This window comes from Siphateles boraxobius, unplaced genomic scaffold, assembly GCF_051911475.1.
Source record: "Siphateles boraxobius isolate OS27281-9 unplaced genomic scaffold, OSU_SipBor_1 19, whole genome shotgun sequence".
Classification (NCBI taxonomy): Eukaryota; Metazoa; Chordata; class Actinopteri; order Cypriniformes; family Leuciscidae; genus Siphateles; species Siphateles boraxobius.
In genome coordinates this window covers 26,340,637-26,354,364 of record NW_027508799.1, presented here as the reverse complement: position 1 = coordinate 26,354,364, position 13,728 = coordinate 26,340,637, and the positions used below count along the sequence as shown (strand labels likewise).

The window sequence follows — 13,728 nt, the reverse complement described above, 5'->3', positions numbered from 1 at the left end:
TTTTGCAGTCGTTTTACTCTCTTTAGTCTCCGAGCATGTTAAAATTCAGCAGCCGAGAGATGACTTGCCAATGATAAGCAATGGCACCCTATCAGTATGAATGCAGCACAGTGCTGGATGTTTCTGTTTAAGCACCCTTGAACAACTCAGACAAATGAGAGAAACATAAGATGCGTGTATGCTATTAATCACACAGAATAACATGTTTCCATAGCAATTGATTACGAGGTAGGCTGCTGTTGCCGCTGGGTAATATGTGAAAAGCACACACACACACAAAACCTCCAACACGCAAAATCCTGGCCTGTGATAGTTGACAGGTGACGCACGTGTCATTAAAAATGATTTTTTTTTTAGCCTGGAAACGCCACCCTGAGCGCACCATTTTTCACAACTGCTTCAAGGAACAAAGAGAAAGAAAAAAAAACATTTATGAATAAAACAGCAGAAAAGCAATCAATCTGAAAAAAGACATTCGTCAGAGAGTGAGTGAGTGAGTGTCGACCAGCTGACAGAGTCAGAAACCGGGTTACCAGCGTTTGCACCGGCCACCCTAATAGCTTATATGCCATACATAATGAATTAAAAATATACGACAGATTGACTCCTACTTTAGTTTATAGTTAGCAATAATCTGAACTCATAATGCTGGGAATCAGGGTCCAAATTTACTTTTTGCCACACATCAGAATCAGAAAGAGCTTTATTGCCAAGTGTGCTTGCACACACAAGGAATTTGTTTTGGTATTGAGGCTTCCAGTGGACATATACAAATACAAAATGAAACATAATACTACAAATTATAAGAATAAAAAATAAAACATAAATATATGAGAATAAAACTATCACAGTTGGGTTTAGTCAGAATAGACATTTTCAGATTTTCAGATTATGAACCTATTTACAGTGTTTTGAATATTATAAATAAATAAATCTACATATAAGTATCACATATTACACTAAACAGTGGGAGTATTGCACTTACAGGCATATGCCTTGTGAGGTGTGTTAACTGTTCAGGAGGGAAATGGCCTGTGGGAAGAAACTGTTCCTGTGCCGAGATGTTCTTGTGGCCAGTGATCTGAGTCTCCGTCTTGACGGTAACAGTTCAAACAGGTGGTGCCCAGGGTGAGTGGAGTCTGTGATGATTTTACCTGCTCTCTTCCTCACTCTGGAAGAGTACAGGTCCTGGAGGTTTGGCAGGGGGGCACCAATGATCCTCTCCGCAGTCCGGACTGTCCGTTGTAGTCTCCTGATGTCTGATTTGGTAGCTGAACCAAACCAGACAGTGATGGAAGCGCACAAGACAGACTCAATGACGGCTGAGTAGAACTGAATCAGCAGATCCTGTGGCAGGTTGAACTTCCTCAGCTGGCGAAGGAAGTACAGTCTCTGCTGGGCCTTTTTCACAGTGGAGTCAATGTGATTGTCCCACTTCAGGTCCTGAGAGATGATAGTGCCCAGGAACCTGAATGACTCCACTGCTTCCACAGTGCTGTTCATGATGGTGAGTGCGGGGAGTGCTGGGCTGTTCCTCCTGAAGTCCACGATCATCTCCACTGTTTTGAGCGTGTTCAGCTCAAGGTTGTTATAACTGCACCAGGCAGCCAGCTTTTCAACCTCCAGTCTGTAAGCAGACTCGTCACCGTTTTGGATGAGACCGATGACAGTGGTGTCGTCTGCAAATTTCAGGAGCTTGATAGTGGGGTCAACAGTACATGCCAATAGCAAGTGAATTAAGATTCATTTTCAGTCTATAAATACACCCGTAAATGTTTATTATTTACTATTAATTAATTAATAATACATTAATGTTCAATTTCTCATTAATGTAATTATCTAATCAACCATCACATGGCAGTTGCTTCAATGCATTTAGGGGAGTGGTCCTGGTCAAGACAATCTCCTGAACTCCAAACTGAATGTCAGAATGGGAAAGAAAGGGGATTTAAGCAATTTTGAGCGTGGCATGGTTGTTGTTGCCAGACGGGCCGGTCTGAGTATTTCACAATCTGCTCAGTTACTGGGATTTTCATGCACAACCATTTCTAGGGTTTACAAAGAATGTTGTGAAAAGGGAAAAACATCCAGTATTCGGCAGTCCTGTGGGCGAAAATACCTTGTTGATGCTAGAGGTCAGAGGAGAATGGGCCGACTGATTCAAGCTGTTAGAAGAGCAACTTTGACTGAAATAACCACTCATTACAACCGAGGTATGCAGCAAAGCATGTGTGAAGCCACAACACGCACAACCTTGAGGCGGATGGGCCACAACAGCAGAGGACCCCACCGGGTACCGCTCATCTCCACTACAAATAGGAAAAAGAGGCTACAATTTGCAAGAGCTCACCAAAATTGGACAGTTGAAGACTGGAAAAATGTTGCCTGGTCTGATGAGTCTCGGTTTCAGTTGAAACATTCAGATGGTAGAGTCAGAATTTGGCGTAAACAGAATGAGAACATGGATCCATCACACCTTGTTACCAAGGTGCAGGCTGGTGGTGGTGGTGTAATGGTGTGGGGGATGTTTCTTGGCACACTTTAGGCCCCTTAGTGCCAATTAGGCATCGTTTAAATGCCACGGCCTACCTGAGCATTGTTTCTGACCATGTCCATCCCTTTATGGCCAACATGTACCCATCCTCTGATGGCTACTTCCAGCAGGATAATGCACCATGTCATAAAGCTTCAATCATTTCAAATTGGTTTCTTGAACATGACAATGAGTTCACTGTACTAAAATGGCCCCCACAGTCACCAGATCTCAACCCAATAGAGCATCTTTGGGATGTGGTGGAACGGGAGCTTCGTACCCTGGATGTGCATCCCACAAATCTCCATCAACTGCAAGATGCTATCCTATCAATATGGGCCAACATTTCTAAAGAATGCTTTCAGCACCTTGTTGAGTCAATGCCACGTAGAATTAAGGCAGTTCTGAAGGCGAAAGGGGGTCAAACACAATATTAGTATGGTGTTCCTAATAATCCTTTGGGTGAGTCTATATAAATAAATATAATCTTAATATAATTTATAATAATAATGGTAACACTTTACAATAAGGTTTCTTTTGTAAACATTAATGCATTAACATGAACTATCAATGAGCAATACATTCGTTACAGTATTTTTTTATCTTTGTTAATGTTAGATAATCGTTTATTGTTTATGTTAGTTCACAATGCATTCCTAATGTTAATAAATACATTTTATATTAATAATGTATTAGTACATTTTGAAATGAACATTAACTAAGATTAATAAATGATGTAGAAGTGTTGTTCATTTTTAGTTTCATGTTAACTAAAGTAGTTAACTAATGAAACCTTACTGTAAAGTGTTACAATAATAAATTAGCACAATTGTATATATTTATTTATTTATTCAGTTAGTCCTCATATTATAATTTTGGCAGCTTCCTTCATTCAAAGAAGAATATTCTACATGTTGCCACGAGTCTTTGATTTTCATTGATCACATCATTTAGGGTCAGATACCGTTCTCTTAAGCCATGAATTATGTCAAAGCTCAAAATAAAGTTACCAGCCAACTACAGAGTGGGTTTTATTTACTCTGCAAAGGCAGTTTTGACTTGCATTTGGCACATTTTGGACCCCATTGGGAATACTATTGTGAACCACAAAGTTTTCCCATTACAAGATTTACATGGGATGTTAAGAATTGTATCAGATTGTATGTCAAATGTAATGAAACACTTCAAATGCAAAACAGCGCCTTGAACAGTAGACCTACATATTCTAATGAATAATTCACATGTAAGTCAGTCATTCCCTTTGGCATTTCAGCTGTTTCCTTGGTTAATTTACATTACATTCACTGCATGACCTCATAATCAAATTAGACTGCTAGAACAAATGGATTTGTTCACAAAGATTTGAAAGAAAGAAAATGTGATAAAGGACGGAAACGGATGCTAAAACTTAACTAGGGCTGGCTGATATATCACATATTCACAATAGCAATACAAAATACAGAAGACAAAATTCAGTGGCAAAAATGGTGTTAAAGGTTGATAAGTTTCAATAATTTTTGTGAACTTTGATTCCTTTTGTTTGCATCAGCATAAAATAATATTCAGTTATCATTAAAAATGCTGTCAGATGGCCTATCCAAGATCGACGCAAGCCAGCTACCTGGAAAGTACAAGGTGTGGTGTTATCACTTCACCCTGTAGCCAAGGGTGATGTGGCCTCTGAAGCTGTGCGAAGACAACTCATCAGCCGTTAGCCGGATGGAGGCAGAGGCCAACTCCTTCATCCACAAATGGCTCGGCCTACCACGGTGCTTCTCAGTAACTAGATTTTTACTATATTTTAGTAAAAATCTGTATTTTACTATATTTATCTCTTGCCATATGAGAGAGACTGTCCATGAATTTTCAGGGGTGGGTCACCAGGTCTTTCCCTAACCCTACCCATGGCATGGCCACACACACACACAGACACACACACACACACACACACACACACGGACACACACACACACACGGACAAAACACACTGGGAACACACACACACACACTGGGAACACAAACACACGGACACCGGGACACGCACACACACACGGGGACACGCACACACACACACACACACACACACGGGGGGGGACACAGTGACACAGGCCACTCTGCCGCCCTGATAAAATTTACTGGCACGTAAGTATAAATAATATATTTCTTCTTATGCATTAGTCAAATTTGTTTATTTCAGCTTAAAATACATGATTGTAGCATTATTTTTGTGTTAGAAAGGTGGAGAGGACCAAGATTAATACAACTCACATATTGTATTTTCCCGCTATACGAGTTCGTAAGAAATACACATGCCTGAAGGAGAAAATGTGATTGAGTAAAAGAGAGGCAAGAGCTAGGAGAAAAGCAGGGAAGAAAGCGAAGGAGAGGAAGTGTTGTCTGTGCAGGGGAGAATCAATCTAAAGGCTAACTCAATCCCTCAGCGTTATCTGGCTTGGTGGCGTGGGCCACGGGTCCAGATTACAGATGATCTACATGTCTTTATGTAAGTGAAGCTAATCTGTCATGGCCTCAGGGAGCACTGGGGCTCCATCACTCTTACTCAGCCCTGCCACTGTGGCCTCATAAACTACTACAGTCACTGCTGATGAAACACAGGCACAACACACAGCTGACAATCAGCTGAACAGCTTTTCAATGTGTGTCAGATAGATAAAACTATAGATAGAATCATAGATAGGACAGACATAAATGGGATACATGGACAAAGGGATACTGTAAATGGACGTACAAATGAACAGGAGGATAGACAGCAGGCTGACAGAAAAACAGACGGATATACAGGCAGATGGATGTACTGTATGGACGGACGGACGGACGGACGAACGAACAGATGGATGGATGGACGGACGGACGAACAAATGGATGGATGAATGGACGAACGAACGAATAGATGGATGGATGGACAGATGAACGGATGGATGGATGAATGGATAGAGGGATAGAGAATATTTGCACAAATGGATACTGAATATGGATGGACAAACGAACAGAAGGATAGACAGACAGCATGCAGACTGATATATGGACAGATGAACAAACAGATGGATGGATGAAAGAACGAAAAAACAGATGGACAAACAAACGGATGGATGGATAGTAGATAGAAATGAACAGAAGGATAAAAGGATATATGGACAAATGGGTACTGCATATGGATGGATGAACAAACAGAAGGATAGATAAGACAGCAGACAGATGGATGGATGTATAGAAGAACGGACTAGATAGATAGATAGATAGATAGATAGATAGATAGATAGATAGATAGATAGATAGATAGATAGATAGATAGATAGATAGATAGATAGATAGATAGATAGATAGATAGATGATATAGATTTTTCAAAAGGTTTTTTTTTAATCAAGTTCTAAATAATTCTTTTTGAGCATTAATTAGTTCATTCTTCTGGATCCCACTGCTTGTGGATCTCTTAGGAATGCTAATACCAGTTCTACCATAGTGCTTATGTAGGTATTATTAAGCTTTTGTGAGAATAGCTTTTACGGCTTCTCTGTGAATACAAATCTAGTTGTGCTCCAGTTTTCTGACTGAATTTACCGAAGTTTCAATTTCACTCCACTCGCACCTCTCGGCTCATTCCCCATTCCGCAATTAATACAGTCATTTATCCTCCATCCCAGTCAAGGGCACGGCCCGAGATCTCTTAATTAAAGAAGAAAGAGGGAGAAGAAAAAGAAAGTTCTCTGTCTTCAAACGAAGCTCTAACTGGCACGCGCTTTTATCTGATCATTTAAACTCTCTTAACCCCTCTTAATTAATCCCAAACACACACTTCTGACATCCAGCGCTTGATTAATGAAATTAGCTCAGCGGAAGTCAAATAACATCAGCCTCGGACAATGATAGCGTAACCCCAGGTGCAGCTTACGAGATCTGTACTCTTGTCTGAGGAACAACTGCTGCTGGGAATCGCAGATATGAGAAAGTGATGCAAGAGGCCTTTGCGCTGACGTAAAGTGAGCACTTTTACTTCTGACGGTTCAGGTTGCACCATGTCATCCAGAAATGTTCTTGGGTTCGCATTTTTTCTACAAGATAACTTGAAAAAAAGACATCCATATCTAAAGTTTTCTACAATATAATAAAATATACTCTTAGTTTAGGACAGATACTGTGCTTCATTTCACTTTTCTTTATAATACTTTTCATAATAAACAGGTGTGATGTCTTTCCATTGTGTCACTGAACAGCTTTCATTGGCCCAAATCTTTGATTTTTTTAAAAACTCAGGCCATCGGAAGTTCATGATAGGCGGGATAGCGTCCGGTCACGTAATGGTAAATCTGTAACAATAAAAAATTGTGATTAAAATAACGTTCAGCTTCAGTAAAACTATATATGACGACAAAGCTTTGTCAAACACAGCTACATTTAGCCTAATACATAAATAAAAGAGCTAATCTATATCCTATTCCCCACAGGTGACCTGGGTCACGATGCCGCAATCCCTGAACAGTGTCTGTTTCCAGCCATAATGGATGGTAATTATCACTTTATCACATCTGAAGCGAGAATAGAGCAGCTTTGAGAGTGTGAAACAGTGTTGGTTTAATTACCTGCCGCTCGATGTCAGCTAACAGGCTACTTGCTCCTAGTCTGAAAAGGTAAGGATCGAGCCACTCGTCTCCGAGCTCTTCCTTCATCAGGGTCAGCCACACCACAGACTCCTGCGCTGTACGGATGCCTCCTGCGGGCTTGAAACCCACCTGAGGACCAACAAATGATCAGCCAAACAGGCTGGATGATTCCAGTAAAAGAAGGTGATTTAGAGGAACAACGGGTTCTTTACCTTATGGCCTGTCCTCAAGTAGTAGTCACGGATGGCCCGCACCATTACTATGGCAATGGGGTAAGTGGCATTGACTGACTCCTTGCCGGTTGAAGTTTTGATGAAGTCCGATCCTAGTGGTTAGAAAATACAAAGCCTTTTGACTACTGGCATGAAGTATGGTCCACTTTGATCCTCATTCAGGCAGAGAAAAGACAACTTAAATAATTATTTAAATTTTGTAAAAGTAAAATTTAATATTTTGGAGGGCATAAAGTAAAAAATGTCAGCCTGATATATATATATATATATATAACCTTTGATTTGGCATTAACTTTATTATAATTATTAATTTAATTTAAATATTATTCATTATTATAAATATTGGAAACTATTTTGTCCAAATTATCCAAAAAATCATGTGGTGAAATCAACATGCAAATAAATTAAAATAAATAAAATAAAATGAAATAAATATTGACAAAGGACAATAAGTCTCTTAAAATGTCAGATACTTTTTATGGCAAAATATGTTTAGTTAAGGTTGTTAAATGTCATGTCGAGTGACTCCCCAAACACTATGATATTTATGAATTAATAATTCATGATAATTGTAAATGTTTTTAAAAATCTTTTTGAAAATGACGAAAATTATTAAATTTGGTCTGTTTACACCAAGGAGTATAACTATAACAATAACAATAAAGATATAGTTAAAAAAAATTGTTCTACATATAAAAGAATAACAGAATCCACACCACAATTATAACAATATCGTTGAAGTCACTTTCAGAATAATTTTTTCCCAGCTGATGAATGATAAAACCATTGACAGCCAAGCTGGAACAGAACGATATCGTCCACTGATGTGGACGATAATATAGTAATTGTTATAGTTATCTTTATAGCTATTGTTTTTAGGTGTGAACAGGCCTTAAGATGTGTACACTTTTTATATTCACATGTATTTCATTTTTACTTAATGGTTAAACCACATGACATTTAGAGTCATCAAGCTAAAACCTTTCTTGAAATTATATATAAAAGATTTTTAAAAACCAACATTAGAGCACAGAGTAGATTTTAACGTGTTTATAATACATCTGCATATTTCAGGTCACACTGGTTAGTATTTTAATTCTTCGTCAATAAAAGCCAAACATTTGCATGAGACACTTGTTTGGCCCAGACTGACAGGTCAAAGTTCACTTCTTCAAAATAGAAGGTCCAGGACATTTTTAACACCTCCATTCAGGCAGTTCAGAGAGGCGTCAGATTCTGAACCCCGACAGGACATTAGTCGCGAGGGCAGGGGAGGCTAGACAAGAACATATGGTCCGTCGGCAGGGCTCAGAGGGTGTGCGTTCCTTCATCAATAAGAGCTTTCATTTCTCCCTTCCTCTCCTTCATAGCCAATTACGGTTTATCAGCGTTCCGATAAAAATAGAAGATAAAATGACGCTTCTAATGGATGAACCACAAACTGTGGACCAGCTCTAACCCTCAGCACCCGAGTCCCGCCTGCCCTTCCTCATGTCTAATGACTGTTCATTACCGCACAGAACAAGATGAACATTTTACAGTTCATTAAAGATACGTTCTATGTGTTTTCCACTCTTTTTCCCACCCCTTCCCCTTTCCTCCGACACTCTTTCACTCTATTGCTCACCCTCTCCCTCAAACTGACATAATCCTTGAGATTCGTTCTGGGGAGTCTTAATTACACGATAATGGATAACGGTTATTAAACGCGGGCGACAGTAATGAAGCTCTATTCATTTGCGGCGGAGCGGGGGGACACTGCCGGAGAGCGTGGGAGTAAAATAGCTCCGGCGTCGCAGATTAATAGGTGAAATTATCATTCAATTTCAGAAACCTCATACGCAATTCATAGGAACAAGGGGAGATTAAGGAATGAGCGCGGCGACAAAAGCAATGCATTTTAATAACGATCCCTATCAGAGCCGCTGACAATTGGGTACAGTAATCGACTTAATGTGCAATGGCTATTTAAGCATACAGTCACTGGCATGCTCTGTGTGTGTGTGTGTGTGTGTGTGTGTGTGTGTGTGTGTGTGTGTGTGTGTGTGTGTGTGTGTGTGTGTGTGTGTGTGTGTGTGTGTGTGTGTGTGTGTGGGAGAGATCTGGATGCTGAGTGTGAAAAGCAATGGTGCCACACTCTGGACAAAAGATCACACTTGCTTAAGGCAAGCATCACTGTTGATCATACCAAGGGGTCAGACTTAGCCGGTTAGCATGGGCAGTAAGTCCCTGCTGGTGGATGTTGTTACTGCACAGACACTAAAAAGTGTGCATTCTTCTTAGGCCCTGTCCCAAATGGCACCCTAAACACTTGTGGTCTTCCTACGAGCCCACACTTTCGTGACGTAACGCCGCTTGGACTACTCAGGAAGAAGTCTGCTGCGGCGCTCGCATCAGTGCGGGCTCGGCAAAAGTGCGCATCGATGGCACATATCTGGCGCAAAGGGGGGCATTCGGGAGGCATTCGGGAACACCCTTAGGACACCGAAATTGACAAATGGGAAATTAATTTTGATATTATTGGAGGGCGTGAAGTCAAAAATATCAGAGTGATAGAACTTTCCCATAATCATAATGTAGAATTTTTTTTTTTAATAATTATTATTTTCTGACTTCAGGACTGCAAGCAGTTCTGCGAATTAAAACGAAAGGTTTCCTCTGAGATCTATGCTTGATGTCCTCACCTGCCATCATGGACACCAAGCTGGCCTTGTAGACGTTTGTGAAGGTTCCCAGCTCTCCCACTGCCAGGATGGTCTTCATATGGGCGTCTTCACAGGCCTCCCTGAACTGCCGGATCTCATCGTAGAGGGCTGAGGAGATCATTTAACAATGAGAGACAAAAATTAACTATTGTCCATTTGTATGTTCACCAGTTATCAAAGTAGAACTGAAGAAAAACATACTGTGTGTACTTTTATTGTTCTTTTATATAAAGAAGTGTGGTGGTTATGGCTATTATCAGCTGATCAGTTTGGAAGAGAACAGCTTAAAGAGGACCAATTATGCCATTTTACAAAGTCTTGATTTTGTTTTTGGGGTCTACTAGAATAGGTTTTCATGCTTGAATGTAAAAAAAACTTATTTTTCACATATTTGACCATTGTTGCAGCACCCCTCTTCCCAGTCTGTCAGTAACACTCTGTTCAGTTCCTTTCTCTATGAAGCCCCTCCAGCCGAAAAACTCAATGTGCTCTGATTGGTTGGCTGGATCAGTGTGTTGTGATTTGTCAAGCACTTAACGTTTCGGAAATGTCACGAATGTTTAAACAAACTACTAATGCAATTCAACCAGGCCTTTTTTTGTGCATACCTTGGGGCGGAAATTATTTAAATGAGGAATTTTGTGACATGTACGTTCCCAGAACAAAACTCAAGACTACAATCGAGGTGTTTCAGGGAGTTCAGAAACAGTGCACACTGATATAGAGAATAACTCTGTTTGGAGTGGACTTTGTGCTTTGTATCTTTGCAGACCTCAAACAGCAACATTACAAACTAAAGAAAGTTGAAATGTAAAAAAGCATAATTAGGACCCCTTTAAACCAACAGAAAACAGTCTGGTTTAAGAGGATTTTTTCGGTAGGAACTGTATCTGCATTCCCTTAGTACCCTGGTGACACACCTGCCCATTGTCCAGTGAGTGCTAAAGTCCGGTTTATGACAATATCGATCTCTGTAGCACCATCCTTCACAGCCATCCGGACCTCCTCGAGACGGGTCTTCAGTGGTGTCTGTCCAGCAGGGAAACCAGTGGCCACTGAAGCAAAGAGAATAAGGTGTAACGATGTGGTTGCACCCTCTCTGAGATGATGTCTATAGAAGGATTGAAATGTGATTCAAGATAAGCATTTTCAAATGTCTTACCAGATGCAACAGGAAGACTAGAGTTGGCCGCCTTCAGAGACTTTACAGCATCAGCCACCCGTGATGGGTACACACAGACAGCTGCAGTCGTGATTCCTGGATCACACACACACACACAGAATTATTTTCAAAACTACATTTTAATAAGTACATAAAATTAAATACAGCACAATAATACAAAGAAAACAGTTCTGTTAACGTCTAATGTTTATTATGCTGCATACTATTTTTCTTTATTCAGTAAAAGGTTGAATTTAAGTTGTTGAAGTCACTGATCACTTCAGCCAGTCAATTTCTGTGAAAAGAGCTTTGACTCCCTCTTGTGGGCAGATATAAGTGACATGTTTATGTTACTAAAACTGAAAACCACCAATACAATAAAACGTAATATAAAATAAAGGAATCTAATACATCAGATATATGCACCATACATATATATATACCCAAAAGATTGGGTATTTTTAATGTTCTTAAATGAGTCTCTTATTCTCACCAAGGTTGCATTAATCTGAATAAAATTACAGTAAAAATGTATAATATTGAGAAATATTATTACAACTTAAAATAACGGTTTCCTATTTTAATACATTTAAAATGTAGCTAATTTATTCCTGGGATGGCAAAACTGCATTTTCAGCAGCCATTACCTCAGTCTTCATTGTCACATGATCCTTGTAATACGCAGATTTGGTGATTAAGAATTTTATTATTATAATTTTTAATTTTGCAAAAACATTGTGCTGTTTAAAATTGTGGAAACTGTGATAAATGTTTTCCAACATTTATTATAAATGTCTTTACTGGCCGTTTAGATCAATTTAATGCATCCTTGCTGAATAAAAACATAAATTTCTCTCAAAAAAAGTAAAATTCTAATGGCCCCAAACCTTTGAACAGTAGTGTATTATAATGTTTTTTTTTTATAAAATATTAAAGGTATATCAAAAGTATAAAATATATAATTAAGATAAATGTACAGACTGTACAGGTTTTAAGCTTATTTTATACCGCAAACTGCAATATGACAGACTGAAGATAAATGAGGAATCAAGAGCACCAACAGGTATGATGTGACAAATATATGCAAAACTCCTCCAGAGAGAGGCACCTTTGTCATGCATGTCCATGCTCTTCAGCAGATCGTGACGAATGGGCTGTGTGGCCTTCATACAGAGTCGATGGACATTGGAAGGTGTGTCGTCACCAGCGAGGGTCGTCAGATCAATGCATGTGACAGCCTTCAGCAACCAGGCAGCCTACAATATCAATGCAGGTCAATAAAGATGGCATCAAGCAATAGGAGTGAGCATGTACCATAAATATTGTAAACAGTTTACCTGCCACTGTTTTTTGGCCACTTTGTGTCCCTGGATCTGCTGTGCTCTTTTAAGAACAGCCTGAGTGTTGACTCGAACTTTTGACACCCATTCCAGATCTAAAATAAGACAGGAATAAATAATAAAGGATGTTTTAAAATCAGTTTTATCTGGTTATTTATTTCCCTCTGCTCAACTTGTGTCATGAGACACATGGGTCATGTGAAATTCATTAAGGGCATCTTATTGAGAGTTTAGAATCAACATATAGGGAAAGAAGAAAGAAAACCAGAATTACAATTAAGATTAACTACACAGGCCATATGACGGTTGAATTAGGGAGTTTAAATTGGTCAGATTGAGCTAAAGATTAACCACACATAACACGGAGAATATACTTTGTACTTTACATGTTCAATGTTAAACGTATTGATTAAGTTAACCACTATGTATGTTGCTCATTCGTAGCTTGCAAAGAACTTTAATTTCAGTCTTCTGTCCTTTTTAATTAAATAATGCATGTCCTATCACGTGAAAAGTAGCGGTATTAATTAAAGGTTGTTGTTGTTTTACCAACTTACCAAGATGCATTCCTGGATTTCTTGCGGACATGGTGAAATATAACTCACTGGATGAAATTAACTTTTAAAAATCTGGTTGATTTGTCAAGTAAGTTAACAGTTAAGCTCTGCACACTGGCAGTTTTCACGATACTGCACGTCTTCCGGGATTGCTCGCCACTGATACGCCGACGCAGAACATTTTAAGCCAATCATCTCCCCGCTACGCAAGGCGTAGAGTGTTGACGTCTTTACATTTATAAAAAAAAATAATTAAAAAAACTATATAAGAGGGGTCTTTACCGGTATATTAAAATAGAAATAATCGACTTATTTTGAACAAAAGTATAGGTTCTCTTTAACAAGAGAGTATCTGAGATCGTTTTTTTCTTGATACCCCAGGAAAAGCAGAAATATGCACAAATAAGGAGAGTAAAACCCTGAATATTTTGATCAATAACACAAAAAGCACTCGATGTGCTGTTTTCATTAACTTTAGGGATATTTTAAATGTATCTAACGTTACATACAATATATTAAAAGAGACGAAAGCTGCACATTACATTTGAGAAACAAGTTGGTAGGATGACTTTTAAGAT

At 39.1% G+C, this 13,728-nt stretch overlaps 1 protein-coding gene across 1 annotated transcript; it reads right to left on the bottom strand.

Moving 5' to 3' along the window:
- Window positions 1–4,693: 4,693 nt before the first annotated feature.
- Window positions 4,694–13,329, bottom strand: dera (deoxyribose-phosphate aldolase (putative)). Its single transcript, XM_077234589.1, has 9 exons — window positions 13,151–13,329; window positions 12,591–12,688; window positions 12,362–12,509; window positions 11,254–11,349; window positions 11,012–11,146; window positions 10,071–10,199; window positions 7,366–7,478; window positions 7,133–7,282; window positions 4,694–6,859 (listed from the first exon to the last, which is right to left on the bottom strand). The coding sequence occupies exons 1-9, from the start codon at window positions 13,179–13,181 to the stop codon at window positions 6,803–6,805; spliced, it is 957 nt and encodes a 318-aa protein (XP_077090704.1). The 5' UTR covers window positions 13,182–13,329; the 3' UTR covers window positions 4,694–6,802.
- Between the last annotated feature and the right edge of the window lie 399 nt (window positions 13,330–13,728).